Genomic DNA, 13,571 nt, shown 5'->3' with positions numbered 1-13,571 from the left:
TTAAAACTAATAAAATCTTACTTAAGATCAATACTGTCTCAGGAGAAATTAAATGGATTAGCTATATTATCAATTGAAAGAGAATTATTAGAAGAAACCGATTATAAACAAATTATTAATAATTTTGCATCTCAAAAAGCTAGAAAAATAAATTTTAAATAAAATTATAAGTTTTCTTCTGCAACAAAAATTTTAGGGCCCCTCAATGAAGTTCGGCTTTAGGCCACAAATATCATTGAGCCGCCCCGGGGAATGAGTGAGGCTTTCACATTAAAGATGTGTTCGCTCTCACTGCTCATTCTTACTTTCAAAATTCAACCCTCCTAAAATGATCAGACGGCCAGTTAATAATCACAACAATTATCAGATAAACGATTTTTTTTTGTTGTTAAGAACTGCTCCAACTGTCACGTAATAAAACGTTGATTTTACTAACTCTAGTAAATAATTACTTATAAGATTCACTAATGATTTGGACAGTAATTCAAAATCCATTAAATAGAAGCAAGAGCGGGAAGCCCAGTAAGCCCTTGATGCTTTAGTAAATCTTCTGAAAAAACGTAACTACACCAGGAGCCACAAGACTATTACTCATAGTAGGGGCGAAGTGCACAAATATTTGATTTTGGTATTAGTGTTTATAAATTTTTGTACGTCTATTTACTTCGAAACAACTTCAAACATACGATATTTGAATGTCAAGCCTAACTTCAGATTAAATGTCTGAAGTTGCATATGATTGAAGTTTAGGCAGAAATGGCACATATGGCTGAAGTTTAGCCATTTTTGCATGAACCAGTTATTTTTGCCTGAAGTTCATACACATACTATTGAAGTTTAAATTCAGACACCGCATATCAGAAGTTGTTCAAAAGTGGATAGACGTACAAAATTTAAAATTATAAAAAAAACAAAAAAAAAAACTAGGTACATATTAAATAGCGGTGTCCAAATAAAATACCTCGTGATATTTTTTTTCTCAAAATAGTGTATAGAATATATATTTTTTGCAAAAAACTCCAGACAATGTAAAAAGTGTTCTTCTAAAAACATTAAAAAGAAAACAACAAAATATGAAACAATTAGGATGTCAGTATATTGTCAAGTCGAAATATAACTACATTGTCTAGCTAGGCTACTTCGAAGTGGCATCTTCACTTAAAGGGATTTGAGATACCGTATTACTACTAATCACTCAACTTATTTTTTTTCCCGAATTAATTAACAAGCATAATATAGTTATCTACCATTGGTATTTAGACCACCAACAAATATCATATAGTAAGATTTTACCATTTTGACAATTTTTTGTTTAAACTCTGACGTTTATATAAAGCGAACAATTTAATTTTAGCAAACCAACAATATACTATAAAAATTAAATCGGAAAAAATTATATATATATATATATATATATATATATATATATATATGTGTGTGTGTGTGTGTGTGTGTGTGTGTGTGTGTGTGTGTGTGTGTGTGTGTGTGTGTATCGATCATGGAGGATTGAGCTAAGAGCTTCTTCTTATTCAAAGGAGAAAAATGAATTACTATGTACAGTTAACTCCCTAAGCTACTGTTATAGAGCTAATTCACCGACTAACTACTGAATTAGTTACTAACTTCTACAAATTACATATACACCCATCACTTTTAAGTTAGCTACACAATACTACCCTACTTCATTCTTATCACTCTCAACACTCCCCCTCAAGCTGGAGGGTGTGAACACATTCAACAGACCCAGCTTGGACACTAGATATTCATGTTGCTGCCTTCCAAGCCCTTTAGTCAAAATGTCTGCTTGTTGTTCTTCAGATTGTATGTACTAAGGCATTACATCTCCCCTCTGCACTTTCTCCCTTATGAAATGGCATTCTATCTCGATATGTTTGGTTTGTTCATGATAGACTGGGTTCTCAGCAATTTGGATTGATTCTTTGTTATCACATAACAACTTGACTGGGAGCTTCAACTTTATCCCCAGTTCTTCATATAATCTGATCAGCCATGTTATTTCTGACATAACTGAAGCCATGCTTCTGTATTCGGCTTCAGCTGAGCTCTTAGACACTGTAGTTTGCTTCTTGGACTTCTAGGATACCAAAGATTCCCCATACTTCACCAAGTATCATGTCACTGATCTCCTGGTGTTTGGACAAGAAGCCCAATTTGCATCACAGTATGCCTTGATTTCTTCTGCTGGTTTGCTTGATAGTAACACTCTCAATACAGGTTCTCTCTTGATGTATCTAACAATTCTCATGGCTGCTTCCATATGAGATCTCTTTGGGTGTTGTAGGAATTGGCTCAAGGTTTGAACAGCAAAGTTTATATCTGGCCTAGTCATTGTAAGATACAACAACTTCCCAATCAATCTTGGATAAGCTCCTATATCATCCAGTGGTGTATCAGCTTTGTGTCCAATATGATTATCATATTCTGTATTGGTCAATTTCTGATTGCTTTCCAAAGGGGTCCATGCAGGTTTTGCTCCCCCTGAGCAGGAATCTGAAATCAGCTACAAAGCATACTTCCTCTGGTTCATAAGTATGCCATGTCTAGACCTTGTATATTCTATTCCCAAGAAAAATTTCAGCTCCCCTAGATCCTTTATTTTGAATGCTTGTTGTAGTGCAATCTTAGTGTCACATACCAACTCATTATCATTGCCAGTGATAAGTAAATCATCATCATATACTAGTACAATTGCAATCTTGGACCCTACCTTCTTGATTAATAAGGAGTGATCCAGTTGGCTTTGTAGAAAACCAGACTTCACCAATGCATCTACCAGCTTCACATTCCATTGTCGAGATGCTTGCTTAAGACCATATAAAGACTTGACAAGTTTACACACTAGGCCTGTCTCCCCCTTGCTGTGAAAACCTTAAGGAAGTTGCATGTAGACTTCATCATGGAGATCTCCTTGTAAGAAGGCATTGTAGATATCCATTTGATGGATATGCCAGTCTTGAGCTGCAACAATGGATAACACTACCCTCACTGTCACCATCTTCACAACTGGTGAAAAGGTGTCCTGATAGTCAAGACCTTCCCTCTGGTTGTACCCCTTTGCCACTAGCCTTGCTTTGTACCTCTCAACTTCACCATTTGCCTTGTACTTGATCTTATATACCCATTTGTAACCAATAGCTCTCTTGTTTAGTGGAAAATGCACTATCTCCCAGGTTTTGTTGTCTACAAGAGCAGTGAGCTCAGCCTTCATGGCATCTATCCATTTGGGATCTTTGCAAGCTTTATCAAAAGATGCAGGTTCAATTGTTGTAAAGAATGCTGCTAGATGGGCCTGATAGTTATATGACAAACTGCTGTAATCTAGGTAGTTGTTTAAGGGATAAGAACAAGAGCTACTGGCTTGAGCAGTCACATAGTCATGCAGCCATAATGGAGGCCCTTTATCTCTAGTTGACTTTCTCAGAGGAACTGCTTCATGATTGTTTTCAGTGATTGCAACATCTTGGTCCACATTTGCATTTTCAGGTATGTCAGCATCTTCACTTGCTATTGTACGACCCATATCTTCAGGTTCTCTTGGAGATGCTTCTCCTGAGTGAAGATCCTCCATAGTGGCTCCTTGTTCTGCACTCTGGTCATCAAGTTGAGCATCAATTGTAGTTGTAGATGCAGGATCAGTGATGTTTGCAGTAGGCACAGCCTGAGTGATCAAGTAGGGATCAGTTTGAAACATTGCAGGTCCTGTGGTCTGCAGATCTTTGAAAGGAAAATATGACTCCCTGAAAGTCACATTCCTGCTAACAAAAAAAAATTGTGAGTTAAATCAAACAACAAGTATCCCTTTTGCACAGCTGAATACCCCATCAGAACACTCCTCACAACTCTTGGTTGGAATTTGTCACCAATGACTGATGGTGTAGCATAGCAAAGACATCCAGGAATTTTCATATGTTTTATAGATGGACTTTTCTTATGAAACAATTCATAAGGAGACTTCCCTGCAAGTACTGGTGTAGGCATTCTGTTTATCAAGTAGACTGCTAACTTAATGGGATATAGATACACATTTATCCCAAAACTTTAATGGGATGTGCCCTTGAAATCTGACTGCCCTAGCTACCTCCAGTATGTGTCTGTGTTTTCTTTCTACCACCTCATTTTGTTGGGGTGTGTATGGACAAGACCTCAACTATCCCAAACTTACTGAACATGTTTACACATTCAGAGTTAATGAACTCTGTTCCATTGTCTGTTCTAATCACTTTAACCTTAGAATCAAATTGTGTTTGAACCATCAAAAGAAAATTTCTAATGACAACAATTGCATCAGACTTCAGCTTTAAAAGATAAATCCATGTTACTCTAGAATGGTCATCCACTATTGTCAAGAAGTATTTATTTCAATCATGTGTTGCAATTCGAAATGGTCCCCATACATCCATATATAACAATTCAAACGCATTCTTTACTCTATCTCTACTAATAGGGAAATGCAATTTTGCCTGCTTAGCCAAGGGACAAACATCACAACTGCTTATTACATTTCTACATAATTCTTCACTAACATTCAATATATGTTTCATAACCTTTGATGATGGGTGGCCCATTCTTTTGTGCCAAAGCTGCAAGGTATTTTGATCCAACTGCACATTCATGGACTTTGGAATTAATTCTTGTCCTTTATTTGGAATTGCAGAAGTCAGCAGATAGAGCCCATTAGTTTCTCTACCAATTCCTTTTAGCTTCCCAGTGAAGAGGTCATGTGGTACACAAAAACCAGGAAAGAATGCAGCCATACATCTCAGCTCTCTAGTTAGTTTGGACACAGACAACAGACTATACTTGAAATCTGAAATGTACAGAACATTCTTAATTTCTTGCCCTTTTCCTATCTTGCATTTACCAATATGTGAAACTGTTGTTTTAGTTCCATTAGGTAATTGCATTGTTTTTCAATCTTGAGATGCTACATTGTATAACTCAGAAAGTGAGTTGAGGTTCGAGGTCATGTGATTAGTCGCACTAGTATCTATGATCCATTCATGAGTACAACCTGCCTTGTCTACTAAGCAGACAGTGGAATGAGATATACCTGCCATATTGGATGTGGTCTCCTGCATCTCTTCTTTGTTGAGTAGCTTCAGGATCTGATTGAATTGCTCCTCTGTGAACATAGGCCCCATTCCATATCCTGAGGAGTTCCCCTTCTCAGCATGTGTGTTTGGTGCATTCATGTTCCCCTGCATCTGTGATTCAGCTTCTCCCAACACTGCAGAATTAGCTGAACCATATCCTCATCTCCTTTTAAATTTGAAATCAGTTGGATATCCTACTATCTTATAACAATTCTCCCTAGTGTGCCCTTTCATTTTGCAAAAATTACATTGGAGATTGTAATTCTTCTTGGGTCGAAACTGACTACCAGCAGTCCTAGTAGACATTAGTGCAATAACTTCACTTCTTTTAGTTGAATCATGAGGATTAGACATAGCTTTTTGACTCTCATGTTCCATTAACATTGAGTATGCCTTATTTACTGTAGGTACTGGAATCATCATAGTATCTGGCTACGAGCTTGTTCATATGACTCATTAAGTCCCATCAGAAATTGTAGCAGCTTCAAACGTTCCATAAAAGCCACATATTCACCAGATTTTGCGCAATCACATCCCAGAGCTGGGGTTAAACTATCAAATTCTGCCCAGAGTACTCGTATCTTTGAGAAATATGACGAGATCAAGTTAGTACCTTGATTAATTATTGCGATTTCTCTGTGAATTTGGAAGATTCTCGAACAATCTATCTTATCAAATCGCTTTTTCAAGTCCTTCCAAACTTCACTGGCATTCAAAGAGTAAACGATGCCACTGAGTAATTCCGGTGAAACACAATTCATAATCCATGACAAAACGATTGCGTTGCATCGCTCCCAAAGATCTATGAGATTTGTACCAAAACTTTCCCTTTTACAAGTGCCGTCGATGAACCCTAGCTTGTTCCGACCTAGGATTGCAATTCTCATTGCTCGAATCCATACGGAATAGTTTTTCGATCCTCGTAATTGAAGAGAAATCAACACAGCTCCCAAATTGTCAATTGAATTGAGAAAAAGTGGGTGATTGTGGCTCAATTTATCTGGTAGTTCATTGTCAACAGTTGCCATGATTGAGCTCCGTCTCAATTCTCCGGTGAAGAGTTAGCTAGTAGAAAATTGCTCTAAACAACCACACTTATGGCCGATTGCTCTGATACCATATCAAATTTAGTGGAAGAGATCGATCATGGAGGATTGAGCTAAGAGCTTCTTCTTCTTACTCAAATGAGAAAAATGAATTACTATGTACAGTTAACTTCCTAAGCTACTGTTATAGAGCTAATTCACCGACTAACTACTGAGTTAGTTACTAACTTCTACAAATTACATATACACTCATCACTTTTAAGTTAGCTACACAATACTACCCTACTTCATTCTTATCACTCTCAATAATATATATATATTAATTTTATTGATAAAGCGTAAATACCAGGTACAAATTACCATTAAAGAAACATAAAGAACAGAGTCAGACATAGGTAGGCCATGGGTCATGAGCTGTCCCTAATTTCTATATTTTCAAACTTGTCATTTATAAGACGAGAAACAGAAGGAAAACTCTCCAAATCTAGGAGCGCACTTTACCTGCTATCCTTAGGAAGAATAAATTTTCCACTAACCATATTAATTAGTAATATTTAAAACGTAAAAAATAGAGATCATCAGTCCTTTGATCTTTAACTTTTGTAACCAAACACCAAATTGTGACTAGGACATTCTTTTGTAACCAAAACAGTTGGCTAATACTACCGGCTAAGTTAATTGGATTGCCAAATGTAATAGTAATGCAATAACTTCTTGAATTGTTTATTTACTTTCCGGATTTGGTAACCTTTTCTTAACCCTCCTTGACATTTATTCTGCTTTGTAATTGCCAAACAACGATTTCCTGTTGGGACATTTATACATGCCATTTTGGAAATTTTCCAGAATGATTAATGAGACCCTACCCAGTGACGGCTGCCGATGGGCAACGTTTCATCTAAACCTAATATTTTTTACACAAAGTATATATATATATTATCTTCGTCCCTAACTAATTTTCATGTTTTACTTTTTGAGAGTCAAATTATATAAAATGTGACCAATTATAATTTAAAATGTATTTTTCATCATATTAAAATATAAAAGAATTATAACCTGAAGTACTAATATAATTTTTGAATATATAAATTTTAATTTTAAAATATTAAGTTGATTTAATTTAATTTAACTTAGAAGATTAGTCAAATGGACTCTCAAGTAGCAAAATATAAAAACTAATTGGGGATACATCGAGGGAGTATATGTGAAAATTCAGTAACAATTAGATTTGAATTCAACAACAACAACCATCGACCAGTAAAATCTCACAAGTGGGGTCTGAAAAGGATAAAGTGTATGCAGATTTTACCCCTGCTCCAAGAGGTAGAGAGACTGTTTTCGATAGACCCTACTGTCCCACTAACTAATTATCCAATCTAGTATTTAGGAATCACCCAGCAAAACCAAAGTTCAACAAACTGAACTAAATAAAGCAGTGTAAAGAAACGTGATTAATGGATATGAGTTAGAGTTGAAACATATTAAGCAGTGTGAATGCGCTTGATATGTACAAAGCAGAGGCCAAACTTGTTAGGACCGTAAAAATTAGGTGTCATACGGAAGCTAGCAAAGTAAATCTTGAGCGACGATAAATTATACAATAAAGAAGAAATATATCAAAAGAAACACAAACATTTAACGTGGTTCGGTCAACTAACATACGTCTACTTGCGGAGATGAGCAATCCACTATATAAAAAGATAGTACAAAATATCGAGAGAACAACCTCACGAAGAGGCAAACACAAGTGACACACTAACACTTGTCCCATAAAGTTCTCCCCCTAAACACTACTCTCAAGCCCCTATGGCTACATTGTGGATGCTACTGAATGAGAAGGACGGATCTTCAATTTATAGAACTCCAAACCTTTTCCTACAAGGAAAAGGACTAGCCAAATATAGGAGAATTATAATTTTCTTCTACAAAAAGGAAAACTCAATTAAGGTAATTATATTTCCATTTTCTTCAACAAATAGGAAAACCAAATATGGTAAGAAAATTATGGCAAATACCTAACAATTCTCCCCCTTGGCCGGAATTTTCTGACAAAATAAACTTGATCCACCTTCTTCACATAGCCTTCAACAGGTTGCATCTCCAAATCTCCACCACAAAGTTTGTCTCAACGTGCGTAGCACACTGGTCAAATTTCTCAGACAAAAATCACGATTATCGTCAAATATGTTGCGGTTAGAATTGAACCTGCCAAGATGAACCTGTCTTGAACCTCACTCTAATACCACTTGTTAGGACCGTAAAAATCAGGTGTCATACGGAAGCTAGCAAAGCAAACCTTGAGCGACGATAAATCATACAACAAAGGAGAAATATATCAAAAGAGACACAAACATTTAACGTGGTTCGGTAAACTGCCCTACGTCCACGTGCGGAGATGAGCAATCCACTATATAAAAAGAGAGTACAAAATATCGAGAGAACAACCTCACGAAGAGGCAAACACAAGTGACACACTAACACTTGTCCCGTAAAGTTCTCCCCCTAAAAACTACTCTTAAACCCCTATGGCTACATTGTGGATGTTACTGAATGAGAAGGACAGATCTTCAATTTATAGAACTCCAAACTTTTTCCTACAAGAAAAAGAACTAGCCAAATATATGAGAATTATAATTTCCTTCTACAAAAAGGAAAACTCAATTAAGGTAATTATATTACTCTTTCCTTCAACAAATAGAAAAACTAAATATGGTAAGAAAATTATGACAAACACCTAACAAAACTGAACTATGTGTGTCTCGTGTAAGAATTTTGTTTGTCTTCCTCGGCCGCGCATTGCACAATACCAACTCTTTGACGGCCGACATTGACTTCAACAGTTCAACACATAAATTTTTATAGGATTATTAGGTTCATAAACAAATATATGAAATTATGCTTTCGACTTAACTCAATTTTAGAAGTTAGCTTATCAGGTGAATATTATCTAAAATCGTATAAGGAAATAATAGCTCATTGTCAACAAATGTGATACACTAAATAGCATGTACAACTGACATGCATCTAGAATATCATGAATAGATAACATGAGGGCCTAATATTAGATAAACTGAGAATTAGAATAAATTCGGCTCTAATTAACTTTTGATCCAACTTAACGATAATTATCAAAAACTGTTTAAAGAGATAATAACTTATTTCATTTGTTAATTAATGTGAGACCTAAGGGGTCGTTTGGTTGTTGGGATAAGGGATAACAATCCCAAAATAAAATACAGAATTATTTTATTTCACGTTTAGTTATGGGTATTAATTAGTATCAAAAACCATCTTATACTAAAATATCCTTAGATAACAAGACATTAGTGACAACGCTTAGTGACGAGAGTGGCGACATACAAGGATCTAACATCGACCAATAAGAGCGTAGCTACTCGACTTCACACATATGGATTCTGGGATCGAAACAAGTCTCACATAGAAGGTGGATAACTAATCACATCGAATATCTCAACCTATAAAACATCATTATTTATCCCATCCTAATAATCAAATGACCCCTAAGCATCATGTCGAAGAATAATAGAGAATTCAGAAAATGAAATTTGGGCTTTGTTGGTCCACCTGAGAGAGGGGCCAAGAGGCGGAGAGAAATTGAGTGGCCGACACACAGTAACTGGTAGGCCAATGGGAAGGGAGCAAATGGACCATTTATGGATGGGCTTGTTTCTACTTCTTCCATTGTTGTCTTGAGGATCTGTCTGTCGATGTGAAATTCAGGTAAGCAACAGCCAACAAACTCACAGTGACATATACTACGTTTATTTTCCTTAAACATAAAAAAATTATTTCTGAATTTAGAGAAAAAATTAGTAGCATTTGCAGGGGAAATCGATTTTATAAGATAATTACAGTAACTGATCATAAAAGATTATTTCTTTGTAGCAAAAAGTACATGTTATCTTCTCAAAATTTTCAACCATTGGAGCAAAATTATAGATGGTGACATTAGTGATAAAGAAGGATTTAGTATTTTTAAAACATACATGCGTCGGGTAAAAGAGGGAAAAAAAGAAGATACTAAGTGGGAATCGACCCATATTCCTCTAAGTAAATAACTAAACTTTTAACCAATTGCATTATTTGGTCACTTTGGAGTATAAGAACTAGCAGATAATATTAGATCAATTCTAGAAAGTATGTGCGTAAAATGTCTAGTTTGATAGACAGACCATGAGTTCATGTACCATATTTTAGGCACTATCCGCCCCTGATTAGTGATAGTCCCAAGAGCCAAAGTGAGTGCCACTTGCCACTTTTTTTTCATACGCTTAGATAACACGGTACAATTAAAACTATAATTGTCCTCAAACTGCTATATATAAGTGAAACAATCAAATTTAATGGGTGCAAAAACGCGTAAAATTAGCAACACATCTCGGCAACACCAGTGAGTTAATTATTTTCTTGTTTGAAAAAAGGGAGAAAAAGAACAAAAAAGAAAGAGAAAAGAAATTCAAAGTCATATGCTGACTTGTCTTTTATGATTGCTATAATTTCCTATATATAGACGAGTATATGCCAGAAAATAGCAACAAACTATCTGTCTCATTTCATTTCACTTACAATCTTTCCAAATCCTTCTTCTTTCTTCTTTCTCTCAAAAAAAAAAATCCAAAGTTCATATTACCACCTTAATTAGAGAAAGTCATCAATTTTTTCAAGCAACAAAGAAAAAAGATGAAGCTTTTATCAGAAAAAGCCACGTGTAATTCGCATGGACAAGACTCTTCATATTTCCTAGGATGGCAAGAGTACGAGAAGAATCCATACGATGAAATTCAGAATCCAAAAGGAATAATACAAATGGGACTTGCAGAGAATCAGGTAATTAATTAGATAACACTAACCATATTTCCTATATATTCTGCTATTTAATTTGTATTTGCAGCTTCCCATTTCTTATTGTCGGATTTAATTACGATTAGACAATTTATTTTTATTTTTTTGCGATATTGACCCTGTATTTACCGTTATTTATTTTCTGTTTGCAGCTTTCTTTTGATTTATTAGAGTCTTGGCTTGGTCAAAACCCAGACGCAGCTGGGTTTAAGAGAAATGGAGAGTCCATATTTAGAGAACTTGCTCTATTTCAAGATTACCACGGCCTTCCCGCTTTCAAAAATGTAAGTATCCTCTACATATTCATGAGTTTATTTAACTTATATACACTAATAATATAAAATAATACAATTAATTGTCCAAAAAAATTGTTAGTAACAGTAAAAAGTAATCTCTCCAGTGTGGTTTGCGAGCTATTGAAGTGAAGCGGGTCTTACCCAGAGCGCACCCGCCTAGTTTAAAAAAAAAAGGAAAAAGTAATACTAAAAAAATTACCTATTACTACATGGGAGTATTAAAATACGTCGATAGTACAAAAATTCATTACATTACTTAAATTAAGAATATTCTCACTTAATTAGAGTGGTTAAGAAGTTACAAGTATAATAATCTCACATTTTTATGGTTACTTTGTTAATGCAGGCATTGGTTCAATTCATGGCTGAAATTAGAGGGAACAAAGTCACCTTTGATTCTAACAATCTTGTCCTCACCGCCGGCGCAACTTCCGCAAATGAGACGCTCATGTTTTGCCTCGCCGACCGCGGCGACGCTTTTCTCCTTCCCACCCCATACTACCCTGGGTACGTTGTTATTTTACACCATCAGTGTATATATTTTAACATGGCGTAACAAATAATTAGCTATAATGCACTTATCTTTAAACCACAAATTGATTCGTTACTTATTATTTTTGCATTGTGATATGCAGATTTGACAGAGATCTCAAATGGAGAACTGGTGCTGAGATAGTGCCAATACAATGTAAAAGTTCAAATGGCTTCAGAATTACAAAATCAGCTCTAGAAGAAGCATACAAAGAAGCCAAAAATCGCAACCTTAGAGTAAAAGGAGTACTAGTAACGAACCCCTCGAATCCATTGGGCACAACATTAACACGAAATGAACTCGAATTACTTCTCAGCTTCGTCGATACAAAAGGTATCCATCTCATTAGTGACGAAATCTATTCAGGCACAGTTTTTAACTCGCCGAATTTCGTTAGTGTTATGGAAGTATTAATCGAAAAGAACTACATGTACACTGAAGTTTGGGATCGAGTTCACATTGTCTATAGTCTTTCCAAAGATCTTGGCCTTCCTGGTTTTCGTGTTGGTGCAATTTACTCCAACGACGATGTTGTTGTATCTGCAGCTACTAAAATGTCCAGTTTCGGGTTGATTTCTTCACAAACTCAGTACCTTTTATCAGCCATGTTATCTGACAAAAAATTCACGAAAAAATACGTTTCTGAAAATCAAAAGAGACTCAAAAAACGCCATGCAATGATGGTACGAGGTCTTCAAAGTGCAGGAATTAGTTGCCTTGAGAGCAATGCTGGTTTATTTTGTTGGGTAGATATGAGACATTTACTAAGTTCTAATACTTTTGAAGCAGAAATTGAGCTATGGAAAAAAATAGTTTACGAAGTTGGACTAAATATTTCGCCTGGATCATCATGCCATTGTACAGAACCAGGGTGGTTTCGTGCATGTTTCGCTAACATGTCAGAAGATACGTTGAATCTCGCGATTCAACGGATCAAAAATTTTGTTAACTCCTCTGCTATCAGTACCCAGGCTCACAGTAATCAGACTAACCAGAATACGAATACGAATACAAAGAAGAAGTTATTCTCCAAGTGGGGTTTTCGACTATCGTTTAATGACAGAGAACGATAGATCAGTGTGAACATTCCTTTGTCCAGATGAAATTTTTTTTAACTCATCAATATTTTAGATGTTGAGTTTCCCAAAATTTAATTTTTTTTTGTATCAAAATTCTTTTTATTGTTTGTAATTTTAGTGTATAGAGGAAGCACTCGGTCCACATGTGATGGATGTGAAGTGGTCTATCATTATTTGTATACATCTTGAATATCGAATACATATACATGTGTGAATCTTCTTGAATTGTTCAACAAATTTCTTGAAATGTTCATCATTTCCATCACATGATGATGGTCCCATATGATAGTAAAACACTGCATATGTTTATTTGATCCATTATTTATTTTAGAGTTCGGTTATTATACCTATGATTATTGGTTACGGGTGAATAAAAAATTTAATGAGAAAAACTACTTGGCTGCGGCGAAATGAACGGCAACACAACATGTCTTATATATCATGGCCAAGTTGGACGTTGGATGTTGGCCAACTTCCTTTCTTTATTAAAATGTATTATTCCTCAACCGACCTTTTCTAGTATGTAGTAGGAAGGGAGAGAGAAAAATGAGAAGATCATGTTGGATTAACTTAAGGTGGAGCTAGAAGCGCAAGAAAGTTCATCCGAATCCACTTGTTAGAAAATTACATTATATATAAAA

General features: G+C 35.5%; 2 protein-coding genes across 2 annotated transcripts; one reads left to right on the top strand and one right to left on the bottom strand.

The window, feature by feature from the left end:
- Positions 1-5,533: 5,533 nt before the first annotated feature.
- LOC142175167 (uncharacterized) lies at positions 5,534-6,142 on the bottom strand. Its single transcript, XM_075241746.1, has one exon. It carries the CDS (start codon positions 6,140-6,142, stop codon positions 5,534-5,536), a length of 609 nt encoding a protein of 202 aa, XP_075097847.1.
- A 4,510-nt stretch (positions 6,143-10,652) lies between these two features.
- Positions 10,653-13,137, top strand: LOC107767058 (1-aminocyclopropane-1-carboxylate synthase 3-like). Its single transcript, XM_016585972.2, has 4 exons — positions 10,653-11,008; positions 11,176-11,307; positions 11,666-11,826; positions 11,955-13,137. The coding sequence occupies exons 1-4, from the start codon at positions 10,862-10,864 to the stop codon at positions 12,922-12,924; spliced, it is 1,410 nt and encodes a 469-aa protein (XP_016441458.1). The 5' UTR covers positions 10,653-10,861; the 3' UTR covers positions 12,925-13,137.
- The last annotated feature ends 434 nt before the right edge of the window (positions 13,138-13,571 follow it).

The sequence above is a fragment of the Nicotiana tabacum genome, chromosome 21, assembly GCF_000715075.1.
Source record: "Nicotiana tabacum cultivar K326 chromosome 21, ASM71507v2, whole genome shotgun sequence".
Taxonomy (NCBI): domain Eukaryota; kingdom Viridiplantae; phylum Streptophyta; class Magnoliopsida; order Solanales; family Solanaceae; genus Nicotiana; species Nicotiana tabacum.
The sequence above is the reverse complement of the archived record's forward strand: the minus strand, read 5'-3'. Positions and strand labels throughout refer to the sequence as shown.